At 46.1% G+C, this 17044-nt stretch overlaps 1 protein-coding gene across 2 annotated transcripts in view; it reads left to right on the top strand.

Annotated features, from left to right (window-relative positions):
• The first annotated feature begins 954 nt into the window (after nucleotides 1-954).
• The window catches only part of ADPGK (ADP dependent glucokinase), a 22982-nt gene continuing 6892 nt past the window's right edge, over nucleotides 955-17044 (top strand). For both annotated transcript variants that reach the window (XM_019533289.1, XM_019533288.1), the window contains exons 1-6: nucleotides 955-1178; nucleotides 8182-8407; nucleotides 9202-9264; nucleotides 10464-10584; nucleotides 15235-15431; nucleotides 16205-16303. In XM_019533289.1, coding sequence (XP_019388834.1) covers nucleotides 970-1178; nucleotides 8182-8407; nucleotides 9202-9264; nucleotides 10464-10584; nucleotides 15235-15431; nucleotides 16205-16303 — 915 coding nt within the window. In that variant the 5' untranslated portion in view covers nucleotides 955-969. The remainder of the gene's footprint in view (nucleotides 1179-8181; nucleotides 8408-9201; nucleotides 9265-10463; nucleotides 10585-15234; nucleotides 15432-16204; nucleotides 16304-17044) is intronic.

Below are 17044 nucleotides of genomic sequence, written 5' to 3'. Positions count from 1 at the left end.
GGGGCATCATCACGTATGAAAACACCACATTGTTTTCTCCTGTTAAAAATAAACTAGAAGCCTTATTAAGATGCTAGGGGCCCTAAGCTGTGTTACTCTGTTTAAGGTGGAAGCAGAAACAAACGTAACTTCACGGGAGTTCACGCACAACAGCCGGCAGGGCGGCATGACCGGAGCGCCGGGAGCAGATGGCAGCCTTGCACGACACAGAGCAGCTTGACTGGTGGAGTGTCAAGACTGTAACAAGGAGAGAGGGGCCAGGGCACTTCTGGGAGGAAGAACGCAGAAAGGGGCAGGTAGATGACAACGAGCCGCGAAGTCCAGAGACTCCCTCAGCACTGCCAGGCTTTGGGGTTCAAGCTGTGGCTGGAGCAGCAATCAAAGCGGGGTGCAAGTGCACCAGGGCACCCCCACGTCAGTGCAAGCCGAGCAGTGGTGTCTGCGGGCGCTGGCTGGTGCGAGGGCTTGGGAGCCACAAGGCAGGTTTGCACACATCGTGGGGTTTTCTTTGTTGCGAATCTCGTTTTTCTGCACCCATCTCAAGTCCTCTGGGGTCGCCGCCGTGATTCGTGATTACTGGGGTGAGGGCAGGAGGAGGAAGGGGCAGTCCGCGCGGGGCACCCCAGCTCGGGCCATCTGCACTCAGGGCCCCTCAAGGCCCTCCGCTCCCCCCGCCCGGGCCTCGTGCAGTGGTACGTTCCGCCGCGGCACCTTCCCAGCTCTTCCCTCCCCTGATGTTGGTTCGCTCCAGCGAGCGAGGGCCAGCCGCTGCGCTCCGTGCTATTCTGGAAGCGCGGCCGCTGCGAAGACTGCGCAGACGCAGTTGAGGCGGTCCGCGCTGTTTCTGTAGAGCGCGGCGCTATTCTCGAAGGCGGGTTACGATGGGCGGAGGGCGGCGCGGGCCTGGCGCCACGCAGATGGCGTAGGGGGCGCTTCCGCCAGTGGACCCGGCGGCCGGGACGTGGCGGGATGCGGCACGCGCTGTGCGGGGCCCTGCTGGCCCTGGCGCTCGGCGGCCTCCTCGTGCTGCAGCCGGGGCTGCCCGACGCCGCGCTGCGCTACCTCACGGCCGCGCTGCGCCGGCTCCCGGGCGCCGCCTCGGCCGAGGGCAGCGTGGCGGCCGCCTGGGACGCGCTCATCCTGAGGCCCGCGCGGCGCTGGGGCAGGGTGGCCGTCGGGTAAGCGGCGCGGCGCGGGGCCTGGGGGGAGGGAGGGAGGAAGGAGCGAAATATGAATGGAGGGATGGATGCACGCATGGAAGGACAGAGGGAGGGATGATGGATGGAGGGAGGGAGGGAGGGAGGGACAGAAGGAATGAAAGACCAGTGGAGGGGTGGGTGGGTGTAGGAGGGGTGCATGGAAGGAGAGATGGTCGGATGGAGGGAAGGAAGGACAGAGGGATGACTGACGGACGGAGGGATGGACCAACGAGCAGGTGGAGAGAGGGGTGGATGGACAGAAGGAAGCAAGGACTGGTGGAGGAGGGAAGGCTGGATAGAAGGAACAAAAGACAAATGGAGGAGGGATGCATGGAGGGGCAGATGGAGGGAGGGAGGGGTGGAAGGAAGGACGGAGGACTGGACCAGCAGACAGACAAATGGGTGGACGGCTGGGTGGCTGGGCTTGCGCAGGGCAGTGTGTTGCATCCTCCTTGCCCCCTTGGCAGACCCCAGGCTGTGGGATCAGAGACTGGAAGGGGAGAGCAGAGCCAGCGACACCTGCTGCAAGCTGCTGGCTGGGAGAGGTGCGGGCAGGAAGAGCCACTTCTGTGGGCTGATGTGAACTGGCAAGGAGGCCCCAGCTCCCTTCTGCTGCAAGGCCCCTCCTGAAGTAGCGTCCACACTGAGCTGCTGCTCCAGTTGGGAGATATTTCACCTCAGGCCTGTAGTTGGGGATCAGATGCCTTGGAAGGGCCTGTTCCGATGAGCCTCCACCTGGAGTAGGGCATGGCCCATACCTCACGCCAGCACAAGTGCCACTGGTGCTGCCTCATTGCATCAGCTATGCAATGTTGAGTTGATTCCTTGCACACGGGGCTTGGCTTGCAGGTTCCCCCACTGCTTGGCCTCTTGATTTGAATACAGGAACATCAGACGCTGAGCCAGGACTGTTGCAACATTTGCATTTTAAATAAATCAAGCTCTGTACAACTTCAGGGACCCATCTTCCATTGGCCTGAGATCCAGCCACAGACATTAGAACACTTTTCTCCAGGAAAAATCAGTCATCTAAGGAAAGCAGGTGCATAAATATCCTTCTGATTTGGGTTCAGTCAGACTCCTCGCTCACCAGTCAGCATTCATGAGGAAGAAAGTTCTAGTGGTTAGAGCAGCAGGAGACTAGGAGGGGGCACCCTTATAGGTTTTTCTGATTTCCAGCACTTGCTATGTGACCTGGAAGTCCATTTATCTCTGCATCGGTGTATCTGCCTGTAGCAAGGATACATTAATACACCTGGGTTGTGAGTGCCCAGAATTCAAACAGCGGTCTGTGGTGCCTAAGCGTTCCTGAGGTCCTCCCCCAAGACTACTTCAAGGTCTAGATAACAGTTTAGGGGCATGAGCTTGACCAAGAAACCATAAATCTGAGTTTTTACAGTAGCACTCGAGTGAGGCGTCCTGGGCCTCTAGCCCTGATCTGCTTCCTCAGCAGACTGGAGACTTGAACGGATCGCTGCACATCTCAGCATGACTCCTGGCCAGACCTTTTCTCTGACATGGACTATGTTGTCCTTCTTAGGCAGGATGGAAATAAACAGAATTGTACTGTTAGGAGGAACTTTGAGAGTTACCTACTCCAACTCCCTGTGTCGATGTAGGAGTTACTATTCCTGCATAGGTGCCTATTCAGCCTCTTGAATCTCTGCTGAAGGAGAGTTTCACAGCTTCTCTAAGCAGTTTGACCCTTTATCCCAATACTCTTTTTGTCAGGAAGCTTCTCCTAAGATTTAAGCTAAATCTGCTTTTTGCTGCATCTTAAACGCATAGCCATGGGTCCTCCCCTCCATGGTGCGGGAGCATGATGTTTCTCCGTCTTCTTTAGGGCAGCCTGACAGCTGCTATCATATACCCTTTTAATCTCTTCTCTCTAAACTAAATATACCTAGTTCCTTCATATAGCTTGGTTTCCAACCCCTTTATTATCTTTGCTGTTTACATCTGGACTCTGCTGTTTCTCTATATCCTCTTTAAAGTGTGGTGCCCAAGACTGCACTCCATTACTCCAGCTGAAGCCTAGCTAGGGTATGGCAGAATGGTACTATAACTTCTGTTGTCTTGTGTACAATGCTTTCATTAATGCAGCCCAAAATCGCATTTGCTTTTTGTGACAATATCGCATTGCCGATTTATGTTGTGTATGTGATTTCCTCATAACTTGTAGCAATCTTAAAGATGCACTGGAGAGCTTCTGGTGAGAGACAGCTACTTTCTGGCTACCGCTTTCTTATGCAAAGACCAATATCTAGAGCACTGATGCATTTCAACCTGATTAATGATCATGGAAGCAGTGGGCGATTGACCTACTCTAATTGATCAGATTAAGCCAGACTTATCGAGAAGGACGAACCTCACAGCTTCAGCAATGAAGGACCTTCATGTGGTCTGGAGTCAAGAAGGTGAAGCTGTCTGCAAAGGTATGGACCCATCAGACCTACTTCGTTCCAGTGCTTGTGTATGGATCTGAGCATGCATAATGATTGGGAAAGATATCAAGGGACTGGAAGTATTCTATCTGCTCTGTCAGAGGCAGCTGCTTGGAATAAGCTGGTCTTATTTCCAGTAGAGGTAGCAGAGAGAACTGACCTTGGGAGAGTTAAAGTCAAAACAGTTTTCAGAAGAGAAAGCTCTTGAAAATTGGGCACTGAAGATCAGAAAGGGACACGCCCCCCTCCGTGTTAGAAGTGGCTGCAAGGTCATCCTTAGTTTACATCAGATAAGTGAGAATCATGTAAATACTGATTCTGAAGTTGTAATGTACAGTCATGGACAGTAACACTGTGGACTCCTGCTGTCTTGCTGTCTTAATTGCTACTGCTGCTTCATATATCTTGCGGAAACTGGAGGTGGAGATTCTTGAATTCCTGCTAGGAAGAGCTCTGTTTCCCTCCTGCTGGACCATTATGCTGCTTTGAATAATAGGAACAGAAACCTTAATACATGTTATGACATACACGAGCATACTGTTGGCAGGTATTTCATAGATTTCATAGACATTAGGGCTGGAAGGGACCTCGGGAGATCATCAAGTCCAGCCCCCTGCCCAAAGGGCAGGAAGTCAGCTGGGGTCATAGGATCCCAGCAAGATAAGCATCCAATTTACTCTTGAAGGTGTTCAATGTAGGTGCTTGAACCACCTCCGCTGGCAGACTGTTCCAGACCTTGGGGGCTCGGACAGTAAAGAAATTCTTCCTTATGTCCAGCCTGAAATGGTCTTGTAGTCGTTTATGACCATTCGACCTCGTCATCCCTTGGGGTGCTCCGGTGAACAAGTGTTCCTCCAGAAACTGGTGGTCACCCCTGATAAATTTATAGGTGGCCATCAGATCACCCCTGAGCCTGCGCTTCTCCAGGTTTAAAGAGCCCCATGGCTCTCAGCCTGTCGTCGTAAGCTCTGTTTTCCTGACCACTGATCATACGCATGACTCTCCTCTGGACTCTCTAAAGCTTCTCCACATCCGTTTTGAATTGTGGAGCCCAAAACTGGACGCAGTACTCCAGCTGTAGCCTCACCAAGGCTGAGTACAGGGGGAGAATGATGTCCCAGGATTTGCTTGAGAAGCATCTATGGATGCAAGCCACCATTTTGGTGGCTTTACTAGCCGCAGCATTGCATTGTATTAATTATGATGCTAGCAGTACCTCAGCTAAAAGAACATTTCTTCTAGCCCAGGCTCAGAGAGGGACTCTTTAGTTCTTTTCCCAGACATTACACACCACATGATTTAAATACTTCCTTTTCAGATATACATGTCATCAGTTGCACATCCAGGGACTGGAAAAAGATGTTCTTGTTGAAAATTCATCATGGTGAGATGTGCTTTTCATCTAGATGCTGCTGAATACTGTGTGTCATAAACTAGCCATAATGACAGGTTTATTTTAGCTGCTTCTGTGTATCCTATAGACTTGTCAGTGCTTCAGTTTGTTAAGCCTGTAGCTTTTCCAGTGTGTGGACTCCCACAGATGGATGCTATAGTGTAAAAAAAAAAAAAAAATCTCAGATAGAGCTTACCCAGAGACTAGCCTGTGTTTACCGCCTTGCACAAGGGTCAGACAGAGAAGAGCAAATGCTTATTTCCTTACAACCCTGTTGAGAATCACTGCCCTAGAAACATGGCATTAGGAAATGGGAATAAGGAGTGTAGGAGGATGAGACAGAGACTGCTACTTTTTGAGGGATATGTGGAAAAAAAATAAATGTAAATACTGCATGTAGCTGACATGACCTAGAGTAAGTGGACAGTAAGTAAAAGGTGGTGGGGAGGAGGGAAGTAAAGGCACTGAAACTTTAAGCTTTAGCCTGGTAGCCTTAGTCCTTGGACGTGGAGAAACTTCTAAAATCTTCCATGATTTATTGCATAGCTGGCATTGTAGCTGCTGGGGACTGAAGTGCCTGGGGGGTGAAACTTGATGGAAATTTTCCCTGAAAATGAGAGAACCGAAAGTGTGAGGTGGCATATGGTGTCTGACTGACTTTTTGCTTTTTGCCCTACCTAGACTGAAAAAGCCCTTTCACTTTTGTTCTGTCTGCACGTCAGGTTGTATCTGTGTAATGCCCTTAAAGAGACTGAACCCTGCGTACACTAAACACCTGCAGCCTCAAGGTTCACTAGTGGGAGCAGATCAGTAGTAGTTAAGGGAATTCATTAAAAACATGAAGCAAGCATGTAGGTAGAGCAATGGTATGGGAGGCAGATAGAAGATACCAGTAGTTAAATGATTAGAGGTCTAGGTGAAGCTTTCTCACTTGAAACAACTGTAACTGCTTCACATCATTACTGCATTGTTACTAGGATATTAAAACATGGGACTGCTGACCTTTTGCTGCTCTCAGTTTGAGGTTAAAATGCTGCTTGATCTCACTACGGTGCATGGGGAACGATGGCTTGGGGAATGATGGCTTTTGTAGCATGTCAGATCAGGGTACAGAGACATTTCTGACAGAACGAGTTGCAATACTGTATAAACTGAGAACCTGCCAGGCCTTTTATGCCCTTTAGTTTGTGTCATGCTGTTTTCACTTACAACAGTGCAAATTGCACAAGAAAGATTGCTGAGATAGAGCAGTACTGAATAGGTGTGCCTGCTAAGCTTATTTTCCTTGACCGAGGTCATTTAGGAAGTAGTTGAGTACAATGATGATAGGGCCATGGAAGCACATAGTGTCAGCTGGATGGACCGCGCAAGCTGTGTGGATAATAAGGAGCTCTGGAACAAGGGTGTGAGGAAAGGTAACACTGACTTGTATTCAGACAGGTGCCCCACTTCAGGGGTGCTCAGATAAGGCCTGCAATGCTGTGTCTTCCAGCCTGTGGAGCTCCCCATGAGTCCAGAAATTTGGTGGCGGGGAAACAAATTTCCAGACATGTTGGATTGTGTGCCTGATCCCAGGACACAGGGTCAGGTAGGGCAGCACTAGGCCCCAGGGCCCAATTCTGGCATGTTGGGGCCCAATCTCAGAGTGGAGGCCTTAGAGGGTGCCTGGGGCCCAGTCCTGGTGTGCGAGACTGGCTCCAGATCACTTATCTGGCCTGTAGGGCCAAAAATTTGAGCACCACGGCATGATAGGTAATTACTGGGGTTTCTCTTGAAGCAGTGTTTTGAGGACTGTAATCAACTTAAGAGCACCATGCTCATATGCTGATATTTTGCACTCCTATATGTCATGGCAAAGAACTGTCTGTAGTAGCCATAGAGTTTAGGTCTCTGAACAAATGTAAAATACTAACTCAGGGCTTGGACAAATGTACACTTAGAGCGGCTTCAGAAGGGGTAGGGGAGCTGCTACTTAGGACAGGGCAGCAGCCCTTTTTGTTGTAACAGTGGGGGGCCAACTCTTTTAGCAGGTATGCCATAAATTAGCCTCCTTGGCTGGGGTGCAGGGTGCCTCAAGATGGGGGAACAGGCAGCTCTGGGCTGGCTGCTCTCCTGCCTCCACATGCCTCAGGGCAGGCACTTTTTTTCTTCCTGCTGCTGGGAAATCCTGGTAGCAAATTTTGCCCTGGTGCTGCAAACTAGCAGCACCATGCATGGTTTAATGTGCAGTTTGTGGCACTGCACATGCCTGCACATCTGGATCCAGCCCCTGAGTCCACCCTCCCCTGCCTGATCTGCTGCTTTGCTTTCTGTTTCCTGCCCTTTCCACTGCTGTGTTTCCTGTCTTCTCCCTCTGCTGTGTGCCACATGCAGAGGCTGCCCATTCCACAGGTTGGTTACCTCTGCTGTAAAACTTGCATGTACATGATACTGTAGTGATCCAGGTGAGCTAATCTGCCCAAACTTTGAACCTGGAGGGGTAGGGTTAAAGCTGAAATTGTTTTGCTATATACTTGTAATGCTACAGAATCATGCTCTGAGCAGCTACTTCCCATCCCTTTTTGAAGCCTCTTCAAGTACACGTCTGTCCATGTCCTTAGGTGAGCATAGAAGACCAGTGGATTTTTTTTTTTCCTGCTGAGAGGAAAGAAGCATCCATTGACTATGTTGCAGGATGATGAGAATAGGAGAGTTGTTATCAGAGAGCCCAGATACAGTCCTCATTTCTTGGTGTCACTGTTTTCCTTTTACTGCTTTCTGTCTGATCTTAGTTTTTAACTCTTACTGTGTCCATTCTGTTTGATGTGGGTACAATAGATGCACAACACTGAATTGACAGGGGGAACAGAAAGTTGGTTTTGTGTGGAAGTAAGCAACTTGTTCTGGGCCCTGTTTTAATTTAAACACAGTGTTGGAAATAACATCCATTTTACATATTCTTGGAGCTCAAAAAATGTCAGAAGCAGGACACTGTAGTAGTAAATCAGCACAAGATGGTTTTCTTGAGGAAATTCTGTGCAGTTCCAGTGTCAACCAATCCTAAATGCTGTATGAAAAACTGCCCTGTCCCATGGCTCATGGGATGCCCCTGGTGTCACATTCAGTGTTCCCAACACCTCTTTTCCTTGTGTCCCCTTCTCTGCAGAGTCAATGCCTGCGTAGATGTGGTCCTCTCTGGTGTGAAGCTGTTGCAGGCACTTGGTCTTGATCCTGGGAATGGGGAAGATCATGCTGTTCTGAATTCCAAAAAGGACCTGAAAGAAGCGTTTTCTCATTTCATGCGAAAAGGGGCAGCTGCTGAACGCTTTTTCAGTGATGCAGAGTCTTTCCATCACATTGCACAGGCGGCCTCCGAGTACCCTGGAGCACAGGTATGTTTTTCATCTTAAGGCCATACTTGAAAGCCTTGTACAGTTATTCATGGCTCTTTTCATCCTTGAAATGCATGGGGAAGAGATTCAGAAAACAAATTTTGTTCTGCTCTTTTAGTGTATTAATGAACCTTAAACAAACCTGCCTGTCAACTGATATCCCAGATTTCAGTTGCTTTTAATCCCCCACTTCTGTAACCTTCCAGAGTATGAGTTGCTTATGCTTTAGCTCTATTAATTTGAAGAGAATCAATGAGAGCAGGTCTGAAGGTGTCCCAAACATAGGTAAAAACCATATTTTATGGCAGCAGGACAGGGATGACACAGTATAAACAGCTCTAACTTTTCTATGTGGTGCAAATGGTGAAATTACAGATTTAAGAATAATGATCTGGAAACCATTTCCATACACTTCAACAGCTCCACAGAGCAAGATTTGGAAGTGTACATCTAGCTCACTAATTAAAAAAACTATAACTTGCCAAAAAAAGAGATTAAATGGACAGAATTCAGGAATACTTATTGGATGAATAAATTGATTTGGATGGTGCACTGGTCGGCCAGAAGGCAAATACTAGCTAACTAATAAGCTGGGACAAAAATTACTGAATTTATGGAATTATTTTGGCTTCAATCCCTCTAAAGCACTTTATCAGTTTTGTTAGTATCTCATAAGCTATTGCAGATCTACAAAACCTATTTAAAGTTATCAGACCATGCTAGAGACTAAGCATCTATAAAAAAAAAACTTTTGGAATAACAGATTGCACACGCATGTTTGATCCATCTTGCAGTTCTATGTGGGAGGAAACGCTGCTCTAATTGGCCAGAAGCTTGCAACAAATCCACACCTGAAGGTAAGGCTTTCAAAAACTTGGTTTCCTTCATTTGTTGTTGTCAGTAGGACTAGAATCACTTGTATGTTGTATAATTGAAAAATTCCTCTAAGATTTCATTTTTTAGTGGAGGCAGACACTTTGCTAGCAAAGATGCTGTTAACTGACGTTACACAAAGGAAACAAATAGCTGGCTTACAAGTTTCTCTGTATCTCTTAAACTTAGTATCTGTACCTGTAGCTTAGTAACAACATTCTCTTTAGTGTGCCTCATGAATGACGGTCTTCTGCTCATCCGTAATTTTTATGTTGACATTATCTTTAATAGGCCAAATATGCATGATTAAGCGGTTTTGATCCTCCATTAATTTCTGCTATTCTTTTGGTGAGTTCAGTGAAACTCAAGACTTCTTTGTGGTGCAGTGAGTGAGCACCAGATTGTTTGAAACCCATTCACCCATGCATTTGATTATTCAGTTCCTTGTTGGATCATTTGGGAGCTACTGGTACAATTCTGTTTAACCTCGTGATGCCTGAAGTCAGGACTTTCTTACCCCACAAATGTTTCACAGCCAGTATTTACAGAATCGATCTGATTTGTTTGCATTCACGCACGCACGTGCGTGCGCACGTATGTATATGTGTGTGTGTGTGTGTGTGTGTGTGTATATTACATTTCATACAGACACTTAGGTACATTCTTTGACAAGCAAATGAAGCCACTGGGTTAATACCTTACCAATTCATCATTTAAGGTAACACTTCAAGTTTGGAAAGTGTCTGATAGGCATTTTTCCACGATACAGTTATTGCACTCCTTCAGAAAGAGAAGTCTTTCCACGCATTCTTTTCTCAACCAGGATTGAAGTAGTAAGGATGTTGCATGTTAGGATTAAAGGGATTGTTGGAAAAGTTTTTAGAAGCTTGACAGCACTTGGTCATTTGATCCTCACCTCCATGGGCATCACATTCATTATGTAAACAAGTTTAAAAAAAAAACATCCTGAAGAAAGCCTGTTGCCTTGTCTGCATATGACACATGTATGTGTTTGTACTAGCCAAGGAGATGAGCAGATATTGGACCAGTCTGCAGGCTGATACTTGATCTTCATATATTTTTGAAAGGAACCCAAAAGGAAATGCAGAAATGCTTATGGATCCTAGGTCCATATGGTTCATGCCAGTCTATCCTTGTTAATGTGTGTTCTTTTGGCTTCTAGGTCCTTCTTTGTGGCCCAGTTGGTCCTAAACTCCATGAACTACTTGATGATAATGTAATTGTCCCACCAGAATCTATGCAGGAAATCGATGAATTCCACCTTATTTTGGAGTATCAAGCAGGTACTTTGCCCGTTATAGAACATTGTAAGGCTAAATATTTATTGGGTCCAGTTATATTTCTGAGTACACTGTTCTGTAATGGTTTTCAAACTGTGGCTGGACTGTGGAGCCATTCTTTGTTACAGTTGTGAAACATAATTTGGTCTTTGAACAGGGAAAGGTTTACTGTTAGTTGTATGCCTGTGAATGAAATTTTTAGGATTTCTAGATGCATTAACTCAGAAAACAGGTAATTTGTTCATGTAGTAGTTCATTAAACTTTGAGTGTACTGTTATGGTATAAGTTCAGCACCAGTCAGAGATGCAGATGCCAGAACTGGGAAGGGCAGTGCAAACTTGAGAGGACAAAACCACACTGCAAAATAGGCTAGAGAAAATGGGGCAAAAAAGGAAGGGAGAGTCACACGTGAGACGTCCTACAATATATTGAGATAAGAAATAATGGTACTGAAACTTACCAACCACATCCATTGCAGCAACACAGGACTGTCCTTGTCTGTTTATATTGGCCTAATTTTCTTTTACAGTCAAGTTTTTATTGAGCATAAAAGAACATATAAGAAGACGAGAAGTGCCATGCTGGGTCAGATCATAGATTTCATAGACATTAGGGCTGGAAGGGACCTCGGGAGATCATCAAGTCCAGCCCCGTGCCCAAAGGGCAGGAAGTCAGCTGGGGTCATAGGATCCCAGCAAGATAAGCATCCAGTTTGCTCTTGAAGGTGTTCAATGTAGGTGCTTGAATCACCTCCGCTGGCAGACTATTCCAGACCTTGGGGGCTCGGACAGTAAAGAAATTCTTCCTTATGTCCAGCCTGAAACGGTCTTGCAGGAGTTTGTGACCGTTCGACCTCGTCATCCCTTGGGGCGCTCTGGTGAACAGACGTTCACCCAGATCCTGGTGGTCACCCCTGATAAACTTATAGGTGGCCATCAGATCACCCCTGAGCCTGGGCTTTTCCAGGCTAAAGATTATCCATCACTAACATGCAACCGCTGGTATAAAACATGGCAGCTAGCCTGCATCAGCTAGAACAGTACTTTTTAAAAGAAGATAGTGAAGATTAAGAAGGCAAGATGCAGTTTCTCCATATGCTAGTCTAATCCAAGCTTTCATATTCTTCCTAGAAAGAGCACAGAATGGATATGCAGGTGACCACAAAACAGACCTCTACCTTTGGTCAGAATGGCTCTGTTTAGAAGCTCAGTATCTGAAGTTATTCTTAGGCACATGATTCCTAAAAAAAGATGCCAGGTACTGAAATCACTGGGTACTACCTATCACCAAGCCAGGTTTTCCATAGTTGTCTCCCAAACCATGGCTAAGATCAGTCCTCTAACTCAGGCCAAATCCAGCCCATGGAGCCCCATTACCTGATCCCAGTGCTGCCTCTACATTTGATCTGACCTGAACCAGCCCGGAGGGCAGGGCCTGGGATGCGGACTGTACATGGCACCCACTCCTGCCACTCCAGGAACCGTGCTGCACATGGTACCCATCCCAGGCACCCCCAGACATGCACTACACAAGGACAGCTTACAGATGTAAAAAAAAAAGCGCTTTAGTTTATACTTGGTGCACCCCCACACCGAGCCAGGCACATGCTTAAAAAAAAGGTACTGTGCTAGTTGGATCTGGCTCGCGCAACATCTGTATAGATCAGGCACTTTAGTGGGACTTTTTGGGTGTTTTTATCTAATAGTTGATTGAATCAGCTATTACATAAAAGTGCCCAAAAGGCCTGCTAAAGTGTGCGATCTTTACAGATGTTGGGTGAGCCGGGTCCAACTAAGGTGCTGCTTCTTCCTGTAAAGTCCATTTTTAGTTTTTTATTCCCCACATCTGTCAGTAGTCATGGTGCCTGGTCCAGCCAGTTTGAGACAAACGGTGCATATGGCATCCACAGACACCACATACAGTGGTGGGTCCTGGACCAGCTGAAGCAGGCAATGCACAGAGGACAGTCCCAGAACAACCACCAGGGGTGCTGCATTGAACAGATTTGGGAGCAGCTGAAACAGGCACTGTAGGTGACAGTCCAGCCAGGGTGGGCACCACGTGTAACATAGTGCCTGGTCTGGGATCCATGCTACATGTGGTGACTGCCTCAGCTGGAATGTACAGCTTGCAGTGCCCATTCTGGCCACTCTGAGATTCACATGCTGCATGCAGTGCGGATCCTGGTGCAGCAGAAGTGGGCACTGGAAATGGCATGAGGGGGTTAGAAGTGGGAGAGTGGCAGGGGTACATGGACCCATTGTCACTTATCCAGCCCACAGGACCAGATAAACTCGACACCCCTCTTCTAACTGATGGTGGGTCACAGCGCAATGGCAGAGGTACTATAATGTTGTAGTTTCCCCTTATATAAGCTATCTAATAGGCAGAACACCTTGGTAATCACTTCCCATACACTTGCTATAATGAGGTGCAGGATGATGGCAAATGCCAGGAAAGGTAATGAACAGAGGATAAATTACTGTAGTCTACGTACATGTACAGTTTGATGCTCTCCCTCTAATCTAAAGCATCTGCTCTTGCCACTATTGGAGACAGGATAGTGAGCTAGATGGACCATTGATGGAAGATCACTAGTCCAGAGTCTTCAAGCTCCTCTTTAGATTTTCTTCAGCTGTGGAAGAGGGGACTTAGGCTACCCAGTAACTGGTCCTGGTTGATAGATCATAGAAAAGTAGGCTAGAAGGGACCTTGGAGGGTCATCTGGTTCAGTCCCCTGCTTATCATCTCTATCTAGACCATCCTAGTCTGACCTGTCTGACCTGTTCTTAAAACTTCACGAACAACCCTCTCACTCAGCTACCGGTCACTGTGCCCAAAACATCAAAAACACTGCAAGTAAAGCAGAACAAGGTACTTATAGAAATTATAGTTAAGATACCTGCTAAACAAGACCAATGTATTCGTGAGATGATTGTTCTGCTTTTTTTTGCAAATCCAGTAGGGATTTAAAATAAACCTGCCGTGTATGGTATTTTAAATAGCAAGGTAAGAGATGCCTTGTGTAAAATTCTAATGTATTTCTGGTTTTGTAATATGTTTTCTAAACTTCCTGCGAGCCAGTTAGTTTCAGAACTGTGCAAGTTATCAGCATTAGCAGTTGGCACTGGGAGGCAATCTGATAGCTTCATTAGTTTTCCAGAGCTGAGGTAGCCTGCTAGGTGAATAAGCATCCTAAACTGTTTTGAAGGTCTTATTTTCCTTTGAACTGTGGTCTGTATAAATGTTGTCATCCTATCAGAGTTCTGTCAGCTGTGTAAGCCAAAAGCTAATCTAGAGTCGTCATGACTCTGATCCATGCCTACAGCTGTTATAAGTATATAGCCTAAGCAAAAAAAATCTTAGCTTACCAAATATGCCAATATTGAAAAGGACCCTAAGTACAAAAGGAGGGCACCAGTTAGCCTGAACTCTCTGTCTGTGCACAGCTAACAAATGACAGAATAGTCAGCTTTTTGCACCATGAGCAACAAACAAGAGAGGGAAATGGCAGCTGTATTTTCCAGCTCAGCAGGAAGATCGTAGTTAAAAAAGCTCCACGTATGGTTAAAAAATTTATCCTTTGTCATATTTGCCAGTTCTATCAATGCCCCAGCACTTATGCAAGCCTGGCTGATTCAACTTTCTGATATTTCCTTTTTTACTGCATTCTGTTTTGTATGAACTCAGTTTTCCATCTAAAGAACTCTTGATGTAGGTCAGTTAATGATGATTGATGACAGTCAATGGAAAACGCACTGGGTAGCTTCAGGTAGATCTTGTTCTTTCCCTGCTTCTGCAAGCATACCTGGAGTAGCTATGCTGTTTGGAAAAGGAGCACATCCTTGTCTTCTGGGCTTTGATTTGTTGGAATACACTGCTCTGTAGACCATAAAATCCAGTCCTAGATAGAATTTAGTGCATGCTTCATTGTGCAGTGCATTACTGCGCTTCAGGAAAGTTTATGAATTGTTGCTGGATAAACTGTAACATAAAGCAGCCTAAGAGTTTCTATATCAGGCAATGGCCATATTTACTGTTGGATATCTAAGGAGGGCTCTGAGGTCTGAGTGAACAGGCTCCCACACTAGCTGATTTGGAAGCTTGCTCTGGGATTAGGTCAAAAAATACTCTTGGGCCGTCTTCCATCATGCAAAATTTCCTCCTTTCAAATGACAGCTAACAATGCAATTAAAAAAAAAAAGTTCTGTTACTTGCTGTCTCTACACTTGGCTGCCTCTGTTGCCTTCATTCCTTTAATCCAACCCATTTAACATTGTAGGTGTGGGGAAGCTGTCTTTGTTTTGCTGTGGTACTAAGGCTGTATCAATGAACACTTGGATATTGGTGCAGAGCTGCCCAGTTGGCATGGTTTACATAATCGGTGTCCCCATTTAGCAAGTCATTGCTAATTCAGTTGTTTTCCCTGCCTCGGTGGGCTGGGTGGAACCATTTTGCATGTATTCGGACCTGAGTATGAAGCACAGCTAAAGTGTTGGGTACTGATCAAACTCAGGCCCTCTGCAGGGAGTTGCCTTGTTAGGAGTGATGACAGCCCTGACTGATGCTTGTATTTTAACAGGAGATCAAAAAACAGCCCTCCAGTTATCTGGCTTGATTGTTTTCTTTGTTGACTGGCGATTTCTTCCTAGGTGAAGAATGGGGACAGATGAGAGCTCCCAATGCCAACCGTTTTATTTTCTCTCATGATCTGTCAAATGGTGCCATGAATATGCTGGAGGTGTTTGTGGCGAGCCTGGATGAATTTCAGCCAGACCTTGTGGTACTCTCAGGCCTTCATATGATGGAAGGACAGAGCAAGGAAATGCGTGCAAAGAGACTATTGGAGGTAAGAAACCCAAGAGGCAGAGCACTGTATTGTCTCTTTAATTTCAGTCCCAGTGAATGCTGTAGTACAACCCCTCTTTCTAAGATTTCAGCTTCTAAATACAGGATGTCTTTAGACAGTCCCTCATCCCACTATTGCAGGTCAAAGGCATATCCTCTTAGACTCCTCAAACCTCATGATCATCCCAAAGGTTCAGTGGAGATCATTGAAAGCCCCTGTTGTTTCTTGGATCTAGTGGGTTCTGTCTAAGAGAGAGACACCACTTTCTGGTGGCCAGGGTGGAGCAGATTTAGCTAAGTACTAGAGCTAAATCCAATGGCTGAATGCATTGTTTCTATTCCATATATGACTATAATCCAGCCTACAACCAAGACTCAAGTTTTGTAGGCAGCAGGTATGTCAGGTTATCCAGTTGGGGCTTAAGGAATTTGTTGTTATTTTTTTCTTATAATAACATCCTGATTCATTGAGTTCTCCTTGCACTTCAGGGACAAACAGTCTGTGGCTACTACAGGGTTGGGCAGTCTTTTGTAATAATCAGTTAAAAATGCTGAATAGGGCATGGATGACAGTCTGATACTTTTTGCCTGCTTAGAGATTCTGAAAGCAAGAGGCTTTCTCTTACTCAGAGCAACATGTTTTCTTCTTTGACCCTTTGCTAGGCAGGTCACTTAAAAATGTAATTGCATCTAGACAAATACGCTAAATAGTACTTATGTTTCTGAGCTAAACACCTTTTGTTCTTAATAAATGTCTTCCTTTTCTTTCTGCAGGCTGTGACTTCCCTCTCAGATATCCCCACTGATATTCCTATACACCTGGAATTGGCCAGTATGACTGACCAGGATCTTATGAGCAAGATTATGCTTCAGGTAACCAAAGTGATAAGACATGCCCCATTTCATCCCGCCTTTTCCAGCACTGTTGTAGTGGACATGCTGGTGGGTGATTTATAAGTGGAGACTTAGAATTGAGACTGTATTTTGGCACTGATATTCTAGGATTTCCAAACTCTATGTGCAGTACTTGGTTTGACAGTGAAGCGTGCAGTCCTCAGAACAGAGAATATATATTTTTTGAAAACATCTTAATGGAGCACTCCACTGAGGAGGTGTCATCCACTGCCCTCAGCTGCTCAGCATACTGCTTTCTCTGATGTATTGAAAATGACACGCTGTGACACCTAAATCAGGTTTATGCAAAACTGAAAGTGTTCAGTATCTGCAGTCCTATGACTTTCCGCAGGGAAACACCATGTATTCTACAACTTCTTATACTTCCTTGTTGTTCAAATTCGTAAGCCTAGTTTTGAACCACAGTAAGGATATGACCAGAGCTGGTGTCCAGTATGAATGTAATACTGACCTGTAGTCAGCCGGTTCGGATGATCTCCACCCTAGAGTTCTAAAGGAACTGGCCGAGGTCATTGCAAGTCCCCTGGCATGGCTTTACGAGCACTCGTGGTGCTCTGGTGAGGTACTGGAGGACTGGAAGAGGGCCAACATGGTTCCCATCTTCAAAAAAAGGCAGGAAGGAGGACCCGGGAAACTATAGGCCGGTTAGTCTCACCTCGATCCTAGGCAAGCTGTTTGAGAAAATTATGCTGGCACACA

This window comes from Crocodylus porosus, unplaced genomic scaffold (assembly GCF_001723895.1).
Source record: "Crocodylus porosus isolate Cpor-Errol unplaced genomic scaffold, CroPor_comp1, whole genome shotgun sequence".
Lineage (NCBI taxonomy): Eukaryota > Metazoa > Chordata > Crocodylia > Crocodylidae > Crocodylus > Crocodylus porosus.
Note: the sequence above shows the minus strand (reverse complement) of the source record. Positions and strands in the feature narration are given on the sequence as shown.